The 18,997-nt window shown below is 58.6% G+C and overlaps 2 protein-coding genes across 5 annotated transcripts in view; one reads left to right on the forward strand and one right to left on the reverse strand.

Moving 5' to 3' along the window:
• Positions 1-1,056: 1,056 nt before the first annotated feature.
• The window catches only part of RPS7 (ribosomal protein S7), a 175,095-nt gene continuing 157,154 nt past the window's right edge, over positions 1,057-18,997 (reverse strand). Inside the window, exons 1-7 of one of the 3 annotated variants that reach the window (XM_024552970.4) lie at positions 5,372-5,449; positions 5,089-5,169; positions 4,904-4,975; positions 4,590-4,733; positions 3,975-4,039; positions 1,626-1,776; positions 1,057-1,165 (exon numbers count right to left, since the gene is read on the reverse strand). In XM_024552970.4, the coding sequence (XP_024408738.2) occupies positions 1,088-1,165; positions 1,626-1,776; positions 3,975-4,039; positions 4,590-4,733; positions 4,904-4,975; positions 5,089-5,163 (585 nt within the window). In that variant the 5' untranslated portion in view covers positions 5,164-5,169; positions 5,372-5,449 and the 3' untranslated portion in view covers positions 1,057-1,087. Of the gene's footprint in view, positions 1,166-1,625; positions 1,777-3,974; positions 4,040-4,589; positions 4,734-4,903; positions 4,976-5,088; positions 5,173-5,371; positions 5,450-18,997 lie in introns of those variants that run through there. The other 2 variants (XM_024552971.3, XM_053925130.1) reach the window with 2 other exon arrangements.
• On the forward strand, positions 8,149-16,628 carry RNASEH1 (ribonuclease H1). Of its 2 annotated transcripts, XM_053925129.2 has the most exons (9): positions 8,149-8,415; positions 8,706-8,821; positions 11,345-11,509; positions 13,134-13,233; positions 14,020-14,074; positions 14,411-14,495; positions 14,660-14,758; positions 15,080-15,204; positions 16,013-16,628. In XM_053925129.2, the coding sequence occupies exons 1-9, from the start codon at positions 8,294-8,296 to the stop codon at positions 16,097-16,099; spliced, it is 954 nt and encodes a 317-aa protein (XP_053781104.1). In that variant the 5' UTR covers positions 8,149-8,293; the 3' UTR covers positions 16,100-16,628. The 2 variants fall into 2 exon arrangements, with proteins under 2 accessions (XP_053781104.1, XP_024408207.2); XM_024552439.4 differs by lacking the exon at positions 14,660-14,758 and having other exon boundaries at positions 8,162-8,415.

The following is an 18,997-nucleotide window of genomic DNA, read 5'->3' on the forward strand; positions in this document are numbered from 1 at the left end:
AGTGAGCTGCCCCATTTCAGGGCATGGTCAAACGGCCTCAGGCACAGACTGCAGCCTCCCAGGCGAGGTGGCGACTTTTACACGTTACCACGGAGAACTGAGAGAAGCCCTGGCCGGGAAGCTCAGCTGGTTAGAACGTCATCTCTACGCCATGGCAGTAGGTCTGATCCCTGGCCAGGCAGCAGCCAATGAATGCACCAGTGAGTGGAATGACCAATGAGCAGTTCTCTCCAGGATCACGGGGTGTGCAAGCACTTGGCACACAGGACCGCAGCTGTCTGCTCCGCTCCCAGGCCGGGGGAGCCCTGGGCCTTCCAGGCAGCCACCTGCTGTGCCCCAGGGGCTCACTGCACGTCCCCTCCCCCGCTGCTCTCGGATCTGGGGGAAAACTGTGAAGCCCTGCCTCAAGCCACACCACTTAGATTAAAACCTAGTGACCCCTCTCACTGGGCTTTTCAAAGACCACCTAAGACCGACCACGAATTCGCCTGTGGACACGCACGGTGCTGGCAGAAGGGAACACAGGTCCAGGTCCACTTCCACAGGACGCCAAGTCCGGTGCCGATTCGCCACACCGTCAACACAGCTGAGGCCACCCAAGTGCACACCTCCCAAGGCCCACGTCGGCGGGTGTGCATGGAAGCACAAAAAATTCAATGACTCAACACTCATCAGCTCTGCTCCACTCCAGGAAAAAGACCTGTCTCTGCCACGCGGTCATTTGCTCTCCCAGTCTCAGTCACTTGACACCCGTCCTCCCTCTGAAGAGGGGCCATCTCAAGCCTGGACTCCTGGAGACGCAGGGTTCCTTCCAGGCACATGGCCGTGGGAGCCAGGACGAGTGAAGGCGCACGCGACTCTCCATTCTGGGGTGCCTGCGGATGCTGCAGTTCCGCCCCGCCCCCTCCCACAGCTGCCACGCCCCACGTGTGCCTGGGCCCCGCAGACAAGCTGCAGGAGCCCTGCCCCACGCACCCTGCCTTGCAGGAAACTAGCGATACCATGGACAGCTGGAACCCACGTCTCCAGAATTTCAAAAGACATGCCTGAACGGGATACTGAAAATGGTATTTTATTTCGTCATTGTTTACAACTGAAACTCTGGGAATTCAAAATTAACGTCCTTGCCCGTGAGCTTCTTATAGACACCGGAAAAAGTTTCAACCTACAAGAAAAAAAGAACCCGTCACAGATCACAAAACACACACAGGCGCCCATCCTGCAGCCTCCGGTCCCGTGACCATGTGCCCATGCGGCCTCTCTCCCCTCAGCCAACAGCCCCGAGAGGGCGAGGGCCCCGCAGGGCCTGCCCTCTGCAGTCCCCAGGCGCCGTGGGACAAGACGCTGCACTGCACCCCCACACCTGTGACCCTCCGGGCCACTCGGACGGAGCCCCTGGGATCCGATGGTTGGCCCACAGTGGGGACACCTTCCCAGAAAGGAAGGAGAGTGACAGGTCTCCCCAGATCCTAAACACCCCCCACAGCCTTCTGAAAGTCAAACCATGGCATCAGTTTACTTCCTATTTCCTGGGAACGTAAACCACGTCCCCTCCCCTGGACCAGTTTTTCAGGGACCCAATTCTGCCGCGTCCCCGCCCCGCACCTTCCCCCCGCAGCCCCCACCTTGTGCTCCACGTTGTTCTGCTGGGCTTTATCCAGATGCACCTTTATGAGCCGGCTGCCGTCCAGCTTCACGCGGATCCTCTTGCCCACGATCTCACTGGGGAACACCAAGTCCTCCAGGATGGCATCGTGCACGGCTGTCAGGGTGCGGCTGAAAGAGCAGGACAGCGTCAGACGCGGGGACAAGGCTCACGCTCCGGGCGCCCGCAGCCCCTGCAGGTCACAGTGTGAACGGCAGACTCCGGGTCCCCAAACCACGCTAAGCCAGTTTTCAAACACAGGACTAGGCAGCCTTCCAATGTCGTCCTGTTACCTCCAGTGCCGGTGCGACCCCACAGTTCACCCGCCCTCACCCGCCCCAGCTCCCCGGCTCTGCTGGCCTCTAAACGCCTTGCACCCCCCGCTTGCTCGCACGGGGCAGCGTTCCGCCCCACGACTGCTCGTTCAGCAGCTCCAGGACAAGGGCCCCTGAGGGTCCCCAATCCCCACACAAACTGCTGATGGGACCCTGGCCTCCCGGAAATCACCTCTCCCTCACAGCCCATCTGGCTGCTGATGGCAGGTCAGTGGCTCCTACAACGGGAGGCCCCGGAGGGGTGGCAGGGACGGCAGGGCCGTGTGAAGGAAGAGGTCACCCCTCCTTCTAATGTTTGCGGAGGGGCCCTGGGCTGTGGGGTTTCTCCAGGGACCCAGCACTGGGCCAGCCACATGGTATCAATCTGCCTTCCCCATCTGCCAGGCCCCGTACACACAGTGAACATTTCCTAGTGGCTCTGAAGGGACTGCCAAGGCCTCACTGGGACAGGCCACAGACAGCACACTCCAAGGTGCCCTCGCCTCTGAGAGAGCAAACGAGACAGACAGCCCGACCCGGCCCTGCGGCCCTGGACCCGGCACGTTCTCACCGGCCAGTGCAAGGCAGGCACCCGGGCGCGGGGATCTGCGCACCACTCCCTTCAAGACAAGAGAGGAAAAGGGAGTCAGAGCCACTCTGAAGTCACCCCAGACTCCGATCTGTTATGGGGGGGACTTGGCAATGCCCCCCTAACCACCAGGGACCAGAGACCAAGCTGCACCGGGAGAAATACTCAACTATGCTACAGGGCCAGAGAAAACATCCTTCCTGCATCTACTGTGCACAAGGGAAAGACACCCACTGAGAGCAGACACTGATCTGAGGGCAGGACATGGTGCTGCAAGGTGGCAGGGCCACCGGGGCCCACGCCTGTCGCTCGGGGCGCAGCAAGTTGTGCCAGAGAAACTGGGAAACTGGGAGCAGGAGGACGAAGGCTGCCCATCAGGGAGCCAGTCCCCCAGCCGATGCAAAGCCAAGGGTCTGTCTTCACCCTCAGGCATCAACGGGATTCTCGGGACTGAGGTTACAAAACTGCTTTCTTAAGTATCGTGATTAACAAGCTGAAAACTCTATTATCTCCTGAACCTGCTCTCTTGCAAATTACCTAGAATTCTCAGGCTGCTCCAACTGCCAACAAGACCAGCTCAAAGTATCAAAGTACGGAACCCTAGAATTCAGGCCACAGAAGCCCCGCACCTGCCTTCCCAGCCTCTGCCACCGACGTGGGGCAGTGACGCCGGCCCACAGCCCTCCAGTCCCACCCCCTCCACTCTCCAGGGCTTCGGAGACCAGGCTGAGTTTCCTACACCGCACTACTCCGACGAGCCAGCTCTCCAAGCCCGGGTCAGTTCCCGATCCTATGTCCTATCTACTTTTAAGTAAACACCTTACTCGCCCCACTCTTAAGCAGGAACAACAACAATACAAATTGCACACTCCTTAAGGCGGCTCATCTGGCCCTCAGAAGGACGGCAGACCGTGTCTCCTCGGATGGCCCCGGGCACGGTCTGCAGGGACCCAGCACCCACGTCTACGGCACGGAAGCCTGGTCTCAGCAAACTCCCAGACGGCCAGAACCGAGGAGTCGGCTCCCAGCATCTGCGTTTGTGCAGAGAAGCCAAGTCCATCAAGTTCACGCACACCGTCCACCAGCATCAAGGGCAGTGACACATCAACCCGCGGTGTAGGCAACAGAAACACGTGATTTAGCCTTAATTCACAGCAAAACAAAAGGCAAAGACGACGCACCCCAGCCCCCCCACCTGGTGCCCTAAACTAAGGACCCCTCTTCCCCGCCCCAGGCTATGCCGGGACACTGGAGGAACGGATCCAATCTTGCCTCCAGAACCTGTGACCTTGGGCAACCAGCCCCTTCGTGAACCCCTCCCCACCGCCTGTGACTTTGGGAGCCCAACACAGCTCTCACAGCCCCTGCAAGTCACCCGCGGCCTGCAGGAGTGGAGTGCGCCTTGCTGCCCCGACCGAAGATTCACCTCCTGGGACGCTTCTGCTTGTTCTTTGTGCGGCTTTTCCGAGTCGGCTTAGGCAGGATTCTCCTCTGCAAGACAAAAACGATCATGCAGCAACAACAAAACGACCTGAGGTTGGCAGGAAAAGCTGTCAAACTGCTTTAAAAGCGAGAATGTTCACAGGACGGCCTCGAGCTCTGATCAGGTCAAACGACGGGAGAGCAAGTCGGAGACAAGCGCTCCTGGACTCCCCCGGCTCGCCCTGCCCCTGCAGACGTTCCCCCAGCGCCCATCCTCCGACGGCCCTGCTGGCCTCAGCTGACAGCAGGGGCTGCAGGCAGGCGAGCCTCCTGCAGGAAACCCAGCCCAGACCGACCTCGGCCCCTTCGGCGGACCACCACCTTCAGCAACTTCATTTGCCCCGTCGTAAAAACGGAAAGCCCCGTTTTCAGCATTAGCAGAAGCGCACTTCGCCTTTTTAACCGCCCAAGCACGCCTTCCCCTGCTCTCTGCCACCTGAAACGGCCTCCCCGTAGTCACAACAGCTCACTTCAATCAGCCTGCACACCCATTCGGGCCAAGTCCGCGCACGTGGCCTCGGGGACCTCCCAGCGCAGAACGCCCAACAGCACCCACTACCTGAGCGATGAAGACGACGTGCTTCCCGCTGAACTTCTTCTCCAGCTCGCGAACCAGCCGCACCTGGATCTTCTGGAAGGACTTCAGTTGAGGAACCGGGACAAAGATGATGATAGCTTTCCGGCCGCCACCGACTTCGATTTCCTAAGAAAACACACCCGCGCTGCGGAAGGTCCAAGCCTCGCCGCTCACACTCAGCTGCAGAGCGGGGAACCACATCCAGACTCGGACACCTGAGCCCCAGACCCTCCTCGAGTCACTTCGTGCCCTTGTCCCACCGCCTCCCCGCGCCACCGTCGCACGAAGGGCCATACCTTGGCCGCGGTGATGTTCAGCTCCCGCAGCTGGGCTTTGAGGTCCGAGTTCATCTCCAGCTCCAGCAGAGCCTGGGGAAGAGGGCGGAGGCGACCTCAGCGACCCGCGTGCGGCCGACCGCAGGGGACACACGACAGGGGCACATGCCACAGGGAGACCCGCGTCGGCCAGCCCCGCCGCTCACCTGGGAGATGCCGGACTCGAACTCGTCTGGCTTCTCGCCATTGGGCTTCACGATCTTGGCGCTCGAACTGAACATGGCCGTCTGCTAGAACCACAGAGAGCTCTAGGCTGACCGGGTCTCCGCGCCCAGGCCCACCCCGCCGACGCCATCTGGGGGCACATGCCGCCTTATCCGCCGTATCCCCAACCGGTGAGGGGGGCCCGCCACTCCAAGACTGACTGCAACGCGTGTTACCCTCAAAATTGGCAGAAAAGTCCCGGCAGAAAACAGGCCCCACGCTTACCTGGGTGAGCGCCGGCCCTGGAAGAGGCCTAGGTCTCGCGAGATCTCGTCAAATCCCGCCGGCGGAAAGGAAGAGGCGGGAACTAAAGGAATCGGAAGAACCACTGAGAAACGGTAGGAGCCTAGACAGTCCCGGAAAGTGGCTGCGGGGAACCAGTGCGCTGGTAACACTCTTCCTAGTGGGGAACCTCTATTTCGGTGCCGTTCGCGAAAGTTCCCCTGCCGGCTCCCAGGGTTTGAAGCGGCCGCGGGCCTCCCGGGCTGAGGTCGGGGCGGGAGACCTGGCCAGAAGAAAGCAACTTCGACTACCCACGACGACAGGACGTTTAAGAAAGGCCGACCACCCGAAGACGCTAACTTCCCACTGAATCACGGAAAAGGAATCTGACCCACATTTCAGTTCTGCTTGTGGAGAACCAAATGAAATGGGGCTTCTCGGAGCTTTTTGGAAACGTAGTGCCTGAGGAATGAATGTGCTTCTCAGCCCATAGACTCCGTGGTGCGGCGACAGTTCTGAGCCGTCTCTAGACACCTGTCCTGGGGACTAGGGTCAGGACCCCAGAGGCGGAGGGCGGGGTGCTGGACAGGCGACCCCGGCGGTTGGGACAGCTGGGGTTGAGTGGGGCGTGATCGGAAAGCCAGGAGGGGAGGCTGTGATGAGAGATTTGGGGCGGCGGACTGCTTTGGAAAAGTGCCTGCTGTTCTGCCATGCTGTCGCAGAGACCTCCCCCCCTCCCCGCCGTCAACCCTCATGCTTACTGTTATCGTGTTACCCACCAATGTAAAAGAAGTGTTTTTATCTCCATTTTACTTTTTATCCAGTCTCAGAGGTTCCCCATTACTTTTGCTTTCTCCCACCTCCTATCTGTTATCAATGAATTTCATGTAACTTCTTTATGCCTTGTAACGTATAAAATAAGCTGCAAAACTGCTGCAAATAAGCTCCATTCTCTGGAACATTGATCAATCCGTTGAGGTTTTTGCTCCCCAGCAATTGTCAGTTTGGCTCATATAAACTCAAAAAAATTCTCTACGGGTTTGAATGGTTTTTTTTTAAAGCTTTTATTTATTTTAACAGAGAGGGGAAGGGAGGGAGAAAAAGGAAGAGAAACATGGATGTGTGATTGCCTCTCGTGCGTCCCCTACTGGAGACCTGGCCCACACCCCAGGCATGCGCCCTGACTGGGAATCGAACTAGTGACCCTTTGGTTTGCAGGTCGGCACTCAGTCCCCTGAGCCACACCAGCCAGGGCTGAATGTGTCTTGCGCTGACAATTTAAAATGTAAAAAAAGTAACACGATTTCTGTCATAAGCTGATCGTTTGTTTATCTTCACTACATTAAAAGCAACACCATTCTCCCACCCATACTCATGAAACATGCCCAGGATGAAAAGGGTTAGTGTGGCAGTGAGAGCACACGTGTGTCAGGCCATGTGGGAGACACTACACACGTTCACAGCCAGCAGAACAGCGTCATGGGCTCCATTTTTCAAAGGAGAGAACAGACTAAGCAAATCACCAAATTTACACAGTAAGTTAGAGCTGGAACTTGGAGTCAGTATACGTGAACTGCACAGCTCAGGGACAGGAGGAGAAGGGAGAAATGATTTCACTAGGGGAAATGATTTCACACACGCTTCTGCACGCCTACTGCTTAGTTCTCAAGTGTGTTCACATCGAGTTCTCCTTAGACCTTCGCAATTCGGATGTTTTCACACCAGTGAGTTCGTCCCCATTTGCCAACGAGGAAACGAAATCACTGGACAAAGCTTTGCTGAAACATCCCCAAGGTGCCAGAATTTTGCTCGCATCGTTCTTGTTAACTGGTCACTTTAGGTGAAGCAGGATGACCACCTGTAGGGAGGTCAGTTAAATAAATGACAAGAGTACATTCTCTCTGGAAGGCTGCACTTACAAAGCCCATAGCTCAGTAATTTACCTATATTCCTTGGGCCACCAGGAGGCATTTTCCGCTGCCATCCATGCTGAGGGAAGAGACTGGTAAGACGCCCACAACTAGCAGAGACCTGAAAGTGCACGCGGAAGGAACGGGGCAGGGGCGTCCAAGCTTCTTTGACACCCAAAGTGGATTATTTTGTTAACGCCCTTGTCCCATCAACAAGTCTTAGTTACAACCATGTCTTGTAACCAGTCTCTTCATTCTTTCTTTTAACACCAATAATCAACACTTAAAAGTGTAAGTTTCAATTTTAAAGACGCCATTCAAAGTGAGTAAAACAATGTGTTAACTAAAACCTGCACTTTGACCAAAATATTTCACCTGTAGTTCTCGCTGCCCTGTTTCTCTGATTGAAATTTAAACACAGGTGACTACTGTGACAAAGGACAACCACAGCCAGTCAATTGACTTGGAAAAGCAAGTCCTAAGTAGGTCTAACCTCAAGATCTCGCTGGGGTGCGGGAGGGGGCAGCTGTCAGGAAGCACTGTTCCGGGGCCCTTGGGGATTCTCAGTTACAAGCCCCACCTTCTTTCCGGCCCCGGAGAACGCCTCACCACGCCCACAACTCCCAGACCCCGCCCACACAAGGCCCGGTCGGCACCTGACTCGTCAACAGCCGTAGACCACGCCCCGCCATAGGCTCCGCCCTTCCTCTGGCTCCGCCCACGCCGCCCAGAGCCTTCCTTCTCTCCACAGAGGCCAATTCTCTGCGGCCCGGTCGCCGCAGCCTAGACCCCGCCCCTCCCCAGCCCCAGAGCCCGTCCCGCCCCTCTACCCCAGTCCGGGCCCTGCTACCCTGATTTTCAGGAACCTGAAGTGGGATTGGCTCTAGGTCCCGCCCACCGACCGAGCCACTCGGGGTCTAGCGTCATCTCTCCGCGCCACCGCAGGAAGTTTGGTCCACGTGATGGCGACGCGAACCCGAGAAGCAAGATGCTGGCCGGTGCCTGCCAGTGAGGCATGACCCGGCTTCTGGGCGCGGTACAGAGAGTCGCTTTGGCCGCCGTGCGCTGCAGCAGCGGCAAGCCAGGCATGTTCTACGCCGTGAGGAGGGGCCGCAAGGCCGGGGTCTTTCTGACCTGGTGAGCGAGCCACCCCGTCGCGGAAGCGATCGCTAGCATTGTTTTTGCGAAGACCCCAGTATTGTAATTTGCTTTGAGTCCGAGGAACGCCTTGCGGTGCTGGTGGGCCGGCTAGTATGTGGAAGGGCTGGACATGCGAGATGAAACCACACACAGTGAGGCGTGGCTCTGCCCCCTAGAGCGGGCAGCCCAGCCTTCTCATACTAGTCCCAATCCAGGGAGAGAATCACCTAGAAAGGGGGAGCGGGACCGAGGGAGGGGGAAGGGAGTGACAGTGCCCTCTGTTCCAGGGACGAATGCAGAGAGCAGGTGGACCGGTTTCCCGCTGCCAGGTTTAAGAAGTTTGCCACGGAAAAGGAAGCCTGGGCCTTCGTCAGGAACCCTGGGAGCCCCCAAGACTCACAAGGTAGTCACGGCTCACGTCCCTGTGACGTTGTAGCCTCTTCAGAGCCTTTCCGGTCCCAGGTGTCACTTGATCTGTACAGCTAGGTAATGAGCAGATAGGGGAGATGATTGTTGACGTTTCTCCCTTTTACAGACTAGGGGACAGGCTGAGAGCAGGTGAGCTCGGTGGTTCTGCTCCTGGGGAGACCCGAGGTAGGGTTCTCCCCCTCCCTCCTCGGTTGTCTTGCGTGCAAGAGACGAGTTCGGAGGAGAGACAGCACAACAGGTGCAGTGGCCGGGAGCTAGCAGGTTTGTTTACGAAACACACTGGAGCACGAAGGTGCAGGCGGGCCCCCAGCTCGTCTGAGCGCGCCGAGTATGGGGCTTCAGGGGTTGTATGCTTGCAGCCGGCCTCTAGTTCCCCCTCCTCCCCTCTCCAGACCTCAGGATGAACATAGTTTCAAAGGCTCTCTTTCCCAGATGGTGGGAACGATCCACTCAGAACTTCAAGGGCTCCCCTCCTCCTGTGCTATCATCAGAACACCTGGCGATTTACCTGACCAGGCTCGGGACTGCTGAGTGAATGAGTGAGACATGTCTCCCTCCCTCCACCTCCGTTCGCTCTCTGTCCTGCCTGCCAGGGCCTGTCAGTGACAGTGTGAGGGATGAGCCAGGACTTGGCTCTCTTGTTGGTTCCGCTCAGTGTCCTCCCAGCCATTTATCTGAAAAAACACCTGCTCTTGTTCCTGGAATGGATGGGCCGCAGTTCTGGAGTGAGGAGCGGAGTTCTTTAGCCAGCATGCACCTGGAGGGGCCCCTCTGTTGTTAAGACAAGGCACACAGTCGGAGTCGGCTGCAGTTCCGCGTGTTACCGGAAGGGTGGTCGGTTGAGGTTGCAGGCCTACCGCAGGGACAGCAGGCTTGCGGGATGAACAGGCTGCTCTAGAGCACATCATTTCAAAAAGTGGGGCTTAACCTACCTTGAAGGAGTGGGGTTTTTTTATTAACTTTACTCACGGGGTTTCTTTGCTGCGGTAGATTAAGGCTGAGCAGATGGGAGTTGGATCAGCGTGTGTTGGACGGTCTCCAGAGCCCACTCTAACAGCTGCCCGCGTCAGGTGCCCTGGCACCTGGGACGGAGCAGAATTTGGGCAGCGGCGGGTGATGCTAGGAAGCTGCCCTGAAAGGCGCGTTGCCCGGGTGGAGAGAGCGGCACAGCCTGTGCTTCTGCCCCGCCCTCCACCTCCCTTGCTCTTTAAAGAGGCTCTGACGAGACAGTTACACTGTCTGCTCGGGTGGAGAATCAGTTCAGGACACAAAGCAAGTTGGGAAGTATGGCTCCTGCCCTGGTTGGGTTCTTGCTATTTCCTGCTCACAGGTTTTTTTGTTTTAACCAATTAGTAATTTATTCATATCTGAAGTTTTCCAGTACAAGTATGTGTCTGTTTAATACGGGCTGTGAGTATTCAGGCAAGCTAGTTCTCTATGTCTGTGGATCGACCCTCCTTAAAAGTTTACAGCGACCTCCCAGTCAGAGACCTTCATACATGTGCGCGCACGGGCACACCCCAGGTCACAGGTTCAGTCCCGGCCACCTCCGGGAAGCCAGTCCCGTGGATCCGGGCTCCCGGCGCACCTGGAAGCTGTGTTTGCACTGCACGGCGGAGCGTTGAGTCTGCCCAAGAAACAGTGCGCACCCCTCACTTAGAGATGCTCTTCCGCTCACCGCCACCTGAGCCTTCGGCAAGCTCAACGGTTCTGCTGACGAAGGGCCTCCGCCCCGAGGTGGAGTTTGCTGACCGACCAGGGCGGTTGCTGAGGCCGGGAGGCCGTGGCAGTTTCTTAGAGTCAGACAGTGAAGGGTGTGGCGTCGACGCACCCCTCCTTGCATGGACTGTTTCTGTGCGGCCCGCCATGCCCTTTGAGAGCACTTTGCACACAGAGCTGCTCTCAGGGCTGGAGCCAGCCCTCTCAGACCCTGCCGCTGCTTTGCCCACTGAGTTCGCGTCATGTCCCAAGTCCTCTGCTGTCATTTTGACTGTCTTCACAGCACGGTGCCCCGGAGCTGACTCCGTGCCGAGGAACCGCTCTCTGCCCACCCGCACGGAGTCCCTGCTCCCCGTTCAGAGCTCTGCTGTGCGGTCGGGCGGTTCAGTCACAGCGCCAGGCGCCTCTTCTAACTCTCCTTCTCTGGTTTCTGTACAAGACTCTGGTCTTTGTTTTTTCTGGAAGGAGCCCCTCAGGTTCCTGAGCTCTCTGCGATGCCAGAGGGTTCATAACCCTTGCATCTCCAGCATCAGCATCAAAACCAGGTTTATTTTTTCCCAGAGGCCTTGCTCTTCTCGTATTGCCCTTCTCAGGCCCACCCTGGGAGCCGGGCATAAAGCTGCAGGCCATGGGAGTGTGGGGGTGTGGGCTGTCTTAGGTCGCCCCTTTCACAGGGCCGCGCACAGAGGGGGTTTTGAGTCTGATTCAGTGACGTGACGTGACTCGCTGAGTTCCTGGGTTCCTTGTCCCCTGTCTCCGAGCAGACTCTGTCTTTCAGGGCACAGGGACGAATGTGCACAGGAACCGCGAGCGAAAGCCAGCAAGCGGCTCCGGGAGGCCCTGGCCACAGGCGAAGAGGAGGACTCGGGGCCACGTACGAAGCTTGGGAAGCCATCCCTGGGGGCGACGGCTCCCGTCGGCAAGGACTCCTTCTCTTACATGGGTACAGCTTTCTTGGAGTTTTAGTTTTTAATGCAGAATGAGGCTATATGTGTAAAAACTTTTCTCAGTTTTTAGTGGGGGAAACTTGAGCTGATGCTTTAACATCCTCATTCTTACCTGAAGGGCGTGTATTTAAACATCTCTAAGTTACTGTTTTGTAATTGACTGTGTGGTACGGAATTGTCAATTTCGGACACTCACAGGAAAGCCTTTCTGTGGGTTCCTAGTGGCAGACACTGACCTTTGAAACACCCTTGCTCCCTGGGTGCACAGCATCCCAGGTCCCCCAGAGAACGTGCGGCGACTTCGGCCTCTCCCACTGAGGGGGGCCTTGCGGGAGCCCCTCCCAAGGACCAGCCAGTGCCCACATCTTTGCTCAGCACAAGTTAGCCCAAGGGGACCCCACCCGGGCCTGTCCCCCCCCACACCAAGGCGCCGCCCACTCACTTCACTAACTCATAGTCTCCTTTTCGTCCTTCACACATGCGAACAGGGAACGGGAGCGAGTAGCATTTTCTCAAAAACAAGTCAGCGTATTTGTAGGTCTGTGTTTTCCACCAAGAAGAAGCCATTTTACAGTGAAGTTAGAAAATGTTGGGTCAGGGGTGTTGGAACTGGGCAGATGGGTTTTGCAGTTACAGTCTTTACACGCCTCCACCCCCGGGGGAGTTGATGTGGCCGTCACCAGAAGGAACGGAAGCACATGCTGTGCGTGGTTGGGGATGAGCCACCTGCAGGGTTCTGGCAGTGGCAGGAGGCACGGTGGCACCTCCACAGGCCTGGTGCGAGTGGGTGCTGGCAGTTGGCACGGGCAGTGACAAGGGAGGAGGCTGGCAGTCGGGTCGGTGGCGCCCAGTCCAGGTGACCAGAGCAGGCGTGACTCCCGTGCCCTCAGGCCCCAGCCCGCCCCCCTGCCTGTCGCTGCACGGCTTGCCCTCCTGGGACAGAGGCCTCGTCCTCGTGCACACGTTGCCTGTTTGCTCCCGCGCCCCTGCTGCTGACTTCTCCTGACGCCCTGCCCATGTGTCCTGCCAGTCCATGGGGGCCGGAGGGTGGCCTCCTGTGAGTCCTTTCCCCCTCGTCCTTTACGGCGTTAGTGTGTTGGTCAAAATCTCTGTCTTGTTGGAGGAAAGCCAGGAGGACCCCAGCTTGCTGGTGATGAGTACACTGAGAAAAGCACACAGACCAGCATTTGTCAGAGGACGTGACCTTGCGGCGGGCAGGTCCCCACCAGGCCCAGGCACTGCTGGTCTGGGAGGATGGCTCCTTCGAATGAAGGAGACCCCTGCCCCCAAGGAGAGGCACAGTGGCCTGGCTCTGCGACCCCTGCAGCAGGGCTGTGCGCAGCACCTCCCACGGCAGCGGGACCTGGGTTTTCCAAGTGACATCCCAGTGTGCCTGGCGTGCAGGACCCAGACGTGAGTGCAGTCCAGGCAGGAGGCGTCAGGTGCCCCCGTGTCGGGAAGCGATAGTGTTTTCTAGCCAGGAAACTTCGGGAGAACTGTAGGGTACTCTCTGGGTTGGCGTGCCGACCCCAGCACAGTGAGTGCTGGGTAAGCTTCAGTTTCCAGCGGCGCTGGGCCGGCGGCACGCACTGAGCGTCCGCCCGTCTGTCCGTCTCACAGGAGAACACGTCGTCGTCTACACCGATGGCTGCTGCTCCAGGAACGGGCGCAGGAGGCCGCGTGCTGGGATCGGCGTGTACTGGGGGCCCGGCCACCCGCTGTGAGTAGAGAGGGCAGCGGAGGGTGTCCTTTCCCCAGGCCGCGTTCCAAAACTCCCGAGTGGACAGTCAGGCCCTGCTTGCTGTTTGGCCGTTGGACAAACAGCTCTGCCCAGGGGTGGGCAGCGTCGTTCCGACCGGGAAGCTTCCGAGTCTTGCTGGTGAGATTTCACACCGAAATGACCCGAGTGCCACCCTACGAGAGGCCCGGTGCCCCAGGGAGATGGCTTTGGCAGGGTGTGAAGGGACCGGTCACGGGGCTTGGAGCCCCTCCTGTCACCACGACTCCCAAAGATGCGAGAGGCACAGGCAGGGTGTGTGACCAGGGACGCGCAGCCTCGGGTGCCGGGGAGGAGAGGGGCTCGGGCCGCGGGAGGCAGCCACACACTGCTCGGGCAGCGTGCCCGTGTCTGCAGGGCCCGTGGCTTGTCGGGCACGTTTAATGGGAGCTGCTCGCTAGCAGTGCCCCTCCACGTTCCGCTCGAGCTGTGCAGTCTGCAAGCGCCTTTACCTGGGTTGCATTTCAGTGCCAGGCGCTGTGCGTGCCGGCAAACTGGTGGGCACCGAGCATCACAGGTTCGGCGCCAGCCCCGCCACAGGCTCAAGCGTCTCAGCCCGGGATGGAATGTGTCTTTGACCTTGGTTCAACAGCACACATGGCGTTCCCAGTCAAATCCTCATGTTGCTCGTTTGATTCTGAAGAAGGCCGTTTTTGTATGCTGCTTTTGTATTTCAAACAAAAATACGTATTAACCTGTTAGTTTTATTCTCTTCTGTTTTGAAACCAGAAATGTAGGCGTTAGACTTCCTGGGCGACAAACCAACCAACGAGCAGAAATTCATGTAAGTTGCCAGCCGCAGTTACTGTTTTTAGCCTCGACTGAGACCGTGCTGATGGGCTTCCTACCGTCCGTGTGTCAGATACTCACGTCCAGGCGAGACTAGGTGTGGGGCCGGTGACAACTGTGAAGGGCCGGAGCTTCCTAGAAAGTTAGGAGACACTTCAAACGGCGTCTCAGCGGGATTCAGCGTTACAGGTAGCGCCACTTCACATAGAGAGCACGGGCGTTACAGGCAGCCCAGAAAAGAAGGAAGGTTTCCGTTCTGAAGTAGCAGAACGTCAGCCGTGTCGAACGCGGAGCGCTTTCTGCAGCCTGACACCTGCCTCCTCTCTCCAAGGCGGCCTGCAGAGCCATCGAGCAGGCGAGGGCTCAGGACATCGACAAGCTGGTCCTGTACACGGACAGCATGTTCACCATCAACGGTGAGCGTTCGTGTTCTACTTCTCTAGTGTCTCTCTGGTGAACCTGCCGGGACACAGGGCCTTCCTTCCCTGGAGGAGGCACTGTGTCAGGGCGGGACCCCCGTGCCAGTCTGCCAAGTGTGAAGGCGGAAGTGCGGATCTGGAGCCCCGGTCTGCCTTTGCAGCCTTTCCCCCGCGGGGGTTGCTTTGCCAGGCACCTGAGACCTGGCAGGAAGGCAGATGCAGCCCTGCTCTGGGGGCACTTCGAGTCTCGGCGTGTGCAGGTGACTGAGGGTGGCGTGCTGGTGGCCTCTTTGGGAAGTGCTGTGTGTAGGAGGACAGGGAGCAATGCTGAAGGCTGGGGAAGGCTTCCTGGGGGAGGGGGCATCTCAGGCTGAGAGTTGTAGGTCAAGTACAGTTAGGGTGAAGAGAGGAGACAGGAAAGGTTACCGGTCTGCTGGAGCCCCGTGCACAGCCCAGGGAAGGAAGTGAAAAGCCCAGAGTGATGCTCAGAGCGCAAGTGGGGGCGTGGGCAGTCGGGCAGGACGGCGGCCGCTCACGGAGACCGCTCACGGAGACTCACAGCCGGGGGGCATGGCTTCCAGGCATCACTAACTGGCTGCAGGGCTGGAAGGAAAACGGATGGAGGACGAGCACTGGGAAGGAGGTGATCAACAGGGAGGACTTCCTGGAGCTGGACAGGCTCGTCCAGGGCATGGACATTCGGTGGGTGAGTGTCCCCGCAGGCGCCCTGTCTGGTGGCCATTAGGCCCGAAGTCTCAGCGGACCTGAGAGGTGACGCGAGTCAAAGGGACAGGTTCCCAAACGCGCGTCGCCCTACGTGTCAGCCCGGGCGCGTCTTCCCGTCGCCCAAGTGGTGCCGCTTCACCGGGGGCGGGCAGCGGGAGGGACGCACTGTTCTGCGCCCTCCCCGGCCTGGCCTCACCTCCCGGCAAAGCGCAGGGGACTGGCAGCCCGCTGGTTTCTTTGGAAGCAGCCACCGTGTTAGATCAAGCTGATTTGTAGTGTGTTTTCCTAAAGGTGAGGTTGTGTGATCAGAGCCTTAGTAACGTGACTGTTTTTCCCCAATGGAAGTTTTTTCTCATAATCCACAATTCCCGTTAAAGTTACTTTCTCAAACAATCCAGAGCCAGGTAAACGGCCCCCATTTCCCTCCCCTCCCGGCCGAGCCTGCTGAGCCCCTGGACAGCCTGCTCCCAGCCCTGAGAGCAGTGCCTGACCCCGGTGCGGCCCCCGCAGGCATCGTGTGCAGCGTGAGTGTGTGTGCCGTGCACACGCACGCCCACATGCAGTGCAGGCGCTCTGCCTGGAAAGCAGGACGTGTGGTAACAGCCGACCTGTGGGGAATCGGAACAGAGCTGCCTCAGCGTGGCCTGGACACAGTGCTGCGGGGGCAGTGCCTGTTCCCTTCAGTGTTGCAGGGCCGGGCTGGGGAGCTGCCTCCTGCTCCGCCCGCCCCCAAGGTTCAGTTGCTCACCACGAAGGTGTAAAAGTAAAAGGGAAAATCTTTTTGACAGATGCATGTTCCTGGTCACTCGGGATTGGTGGGCAATGAGGAAGCCGACAGATTAGCCAAGGAAGGAGCTAAGCAACCTGACGTCTGAACAGGGTCCTGGCCGCGCGTGGGAACCTCGAGCCGGTGGCTGCTCCGTGGCCCACGTGAGAAGTGGAATGTGGGCAACGGGGCCTTCTGTGCTGACTCAGAAAGGCCAGCTGGGTCCTGGGACTCCATGTGGAAAAGCGGCTTCAGCGTGCGCTGCATTCGATGTCCTTGGGGATGTCGGACATTTTTGGGATTTCAGCATTATGCCTTTCTGGGGTCGATACGGTTCTCCCTTGTCCCACTGCAGTCTGTACAAAAACTTCAGGACTTCACGTGATAAGGATGTAGCACCGAAACGCTGGTTAGGCAGTGCAGACAAACCTGGACGTGTCTGGGAGATTCATTTCCCTGCCGCTCGGCAGGACTGAGTTTCGGGACTGTGGGCTTGGCCACGGAGGAGGGGCTGGGCCTCACCGGTCAGGCGCCGGGCACTGGGCAGACCTGCACGCATGCAGCCCGGGCGCCTGACCGGCCTGGAGGCTCAGTCCCGACCTGTAGACCAGAATGTACCAATAAATCCTTCAAACTTTTCCTTGGCTGTTTTTGTTAAAAGCTCTATGCAAGCTTTAAAAATGTCAGACTTATGTCTTTATTACCCTTTTACCTCAGAAACATATGGAAAACAACACCAAACAAACAGTGGCTTATTGAATTGTGGTCACTACAAGCTGGACGCCCCTGTGACCTCCCCCGGGTCCAGAAGCAGCTTTGCCAGAGCCTCCAAGGCTCCCTACAGGACCGACCCTGCCTTTGACTCCATGGTTTCCTTGTGATTCTTGGTGGCCCCTCCCCCCCACCACCAGTGTTTCCCGTGCGATTTGTCTGGTGCGGCCCCTGGGCTGTCTGTCCTGTGGGTCTCGCTGTCTGCGTGCTCACAGTGCCTCCCAGCACTGCCCTCTGTCCCCGTGTCCCCTGCAGGGTGGTGGCTGCACCAAGGCTTGTCCAGAGTTGGGTTCCATGCCTTCGGACAGACTCTGGGCACCACCAGTTCCCATCGCTCAGGTTCTGGAAGCTGCCAGTGCCCGCTGCCTCGGTCGGTTCGTGAGTTGGGGTGGCAGAGCGGTGACACTCGGCCAGCCTGCCTGCCTTCCCAGCTGGAGCCATCTCAGGAGGAGCCCACGCGGCATGGGCTCCCAGCTCCGTGTTCATGGAGGAAAGGCGGGTCAGTGCTGAGGCGACAGGTCGGCCCCCGCTGTCCTTGGACGCTGACCCTGCATTTCTGTAACGCATGTGGGTGGTGACTGTCACGCGCGGTGGACCGGAACCTGATCATCCCATCATGGCCGCACGGGGTCCTGACCTGTGGCCTCAGTCACAGGCCATCAGGCCATCGCGGTCGCCTCCAGCGGGTTTCCGCTCCAGTCCTACCTCCCGCTCTGCCCACAGCGCCCAGGCCCCTGCCTCAGGCCCTGTTCTTGCTTTTTTCCCCCCCCCGCCTGGTCCCCCTTCCGGCAGGTGTGTTCCTGAGTCCCTCCCTCTCCTCCTCCCCACATCTGCCCAAATACCAACATCCAGCCTTGCTGGCCACACCAGCGTGTGTGATTCTGCCTCCCTGTCGCCGTGCCAGACCCCTGTCCCCCTCTGTCCCTCCGTACTCCCCTTCACCCGCGCTGCTCCAGCAAACCTGCCTGGCTCTCACGGCCATCAGACCTCCCTGTCTGTTTTGTCTGCCTCCCCTGGGGATTCGGACTCTGAAGGCAAAGACTGCCCCGCACTCGCTCGCTGCTGGGTGCGCGGAGCAGGCGCTCTCAGAAGGGCCTGAGGGAGCAGAAACCAGGACTGGCCCTCAGCAGGGGGAGGGGTGGAGATGAGACCCCCCCCCCCCGGGCCCCCCCACTTCCCCCGCTGCAGGCTGACTGGGGACAGCTGAAGTCCTGGGCACTCTGGGTGCTGCGCCCAGAGACTGTCCTGTTGGTACAAGTTTGCTTTGCACTGGTGAGAGCTGCTTTCTGAAAAACTATCCGGTGGTTCAGGTGTCAACGTCTGTTACCCACACATTCCTGTGGGTGCTGCCGCTAAGAAGATTTAGTCCGAAGGCCCGTTTCAGGTTTTCAGTTGCTTGGCGCTGGTGTTTCTGCTTCTCCGCCCCCAGAGCTGCCTCGGAGCTGCAGACAAAACCAGTTTGGATGCACAAACAAAGCCTAACTTACTTTACTTTGAAGAGGAACTTCTTGTTTATGCCCCTGAAAATCTTGAGCAAGTCTTCCACCATTTCCCACAGTTTGATGTGAGGTCTAGCAGTGACCACTGTCCTACGATGCGGGACAGTTCTCCTGGCGGCAGTCCGCACGAGGGGGGAGCCGCCGCCCCGCCGTAGCTGGTCCCAGCGGCCTCACAACGACTCGGAGCCCGGCCGGTGGGCTGGCGCTCCCTGCTGCGGGCTCTGCTGCCCACTGGTCACTGCTTGGGCCCCTCGGTCGTACCTCCTATTCCTGAACTGGTCCCGGTGTTTTCTAAAGGAGGTTCTGTGGGTACATTTGGAACTCGTCCGGGGCCCTCCCCAAAGTGTCTCATTTGTCCCCATTGAACAACTTCCTCGTCCCAGGCCTCACTGTCTATTGGAGGAGAGGAAAGCTTTTGACCTAAAACTCTGCACACGCTATTGGCCTGTGTGGCAGGGAGCGCATCTGGGGAGAGGCTTTCTGGGAACCAGGGTCATGAGGCAGGAGACCCCGATGACGACAAAGGGACGGCGACACGACCTCACGCCGCAGTGAACGTTAGGCTTTATGTCCGTCCTGGAGGCTCGAAGGTTTGGGGGAACGCAGGGAAAGGCTGCACGGGAGCCTGCGTTTCCCAGGAGAAGCCTGGAATCCCACGGCTGCCTGCGGCCTCGTTTCAGAGATGCATCAAACCCAGAGAAGCGTTTTCCTCTTAACTAGCTCCGAGGACGTTGCCG

Source organism: Desmodus rotundus, chromosome 5 (genome assembly GCF_022682495.2).
Source record: "Desmodus rotundus isolate HL8 chromosome 5, HLdesRot8A.1, whole genome shotgun sequence".
NCBI lineage: Eukaryota > Metazoa > Chordata > Mammalia > Chiroptera > Phyllostomidae > Desmodus > Desmodus rotundus.

Coding starts and splice junctions, on each gene's coding strand:
- RNASEH1 (XM_053925129.2), top strand. CDS start 8,294: ATGACCCGGCTTCTGGGCGCGGTACAGAGAGTCGCTTTGGCCGCCGTG. Junction 14,496..14,659: donor CAGCATGTTCACCATCAACG/GTGAGCGTTCGT, acceptor CTGCCTTTGCAG/CCTTTCCCCCGCGGGGGTTG. Junction 14,759..15,079: donor TCGAGTCTCGGCGTGTGCAG/GTGACTGAGGGT, acceptor CATGGCTTCCAG/GCATCACTAACTGGCTGCAG.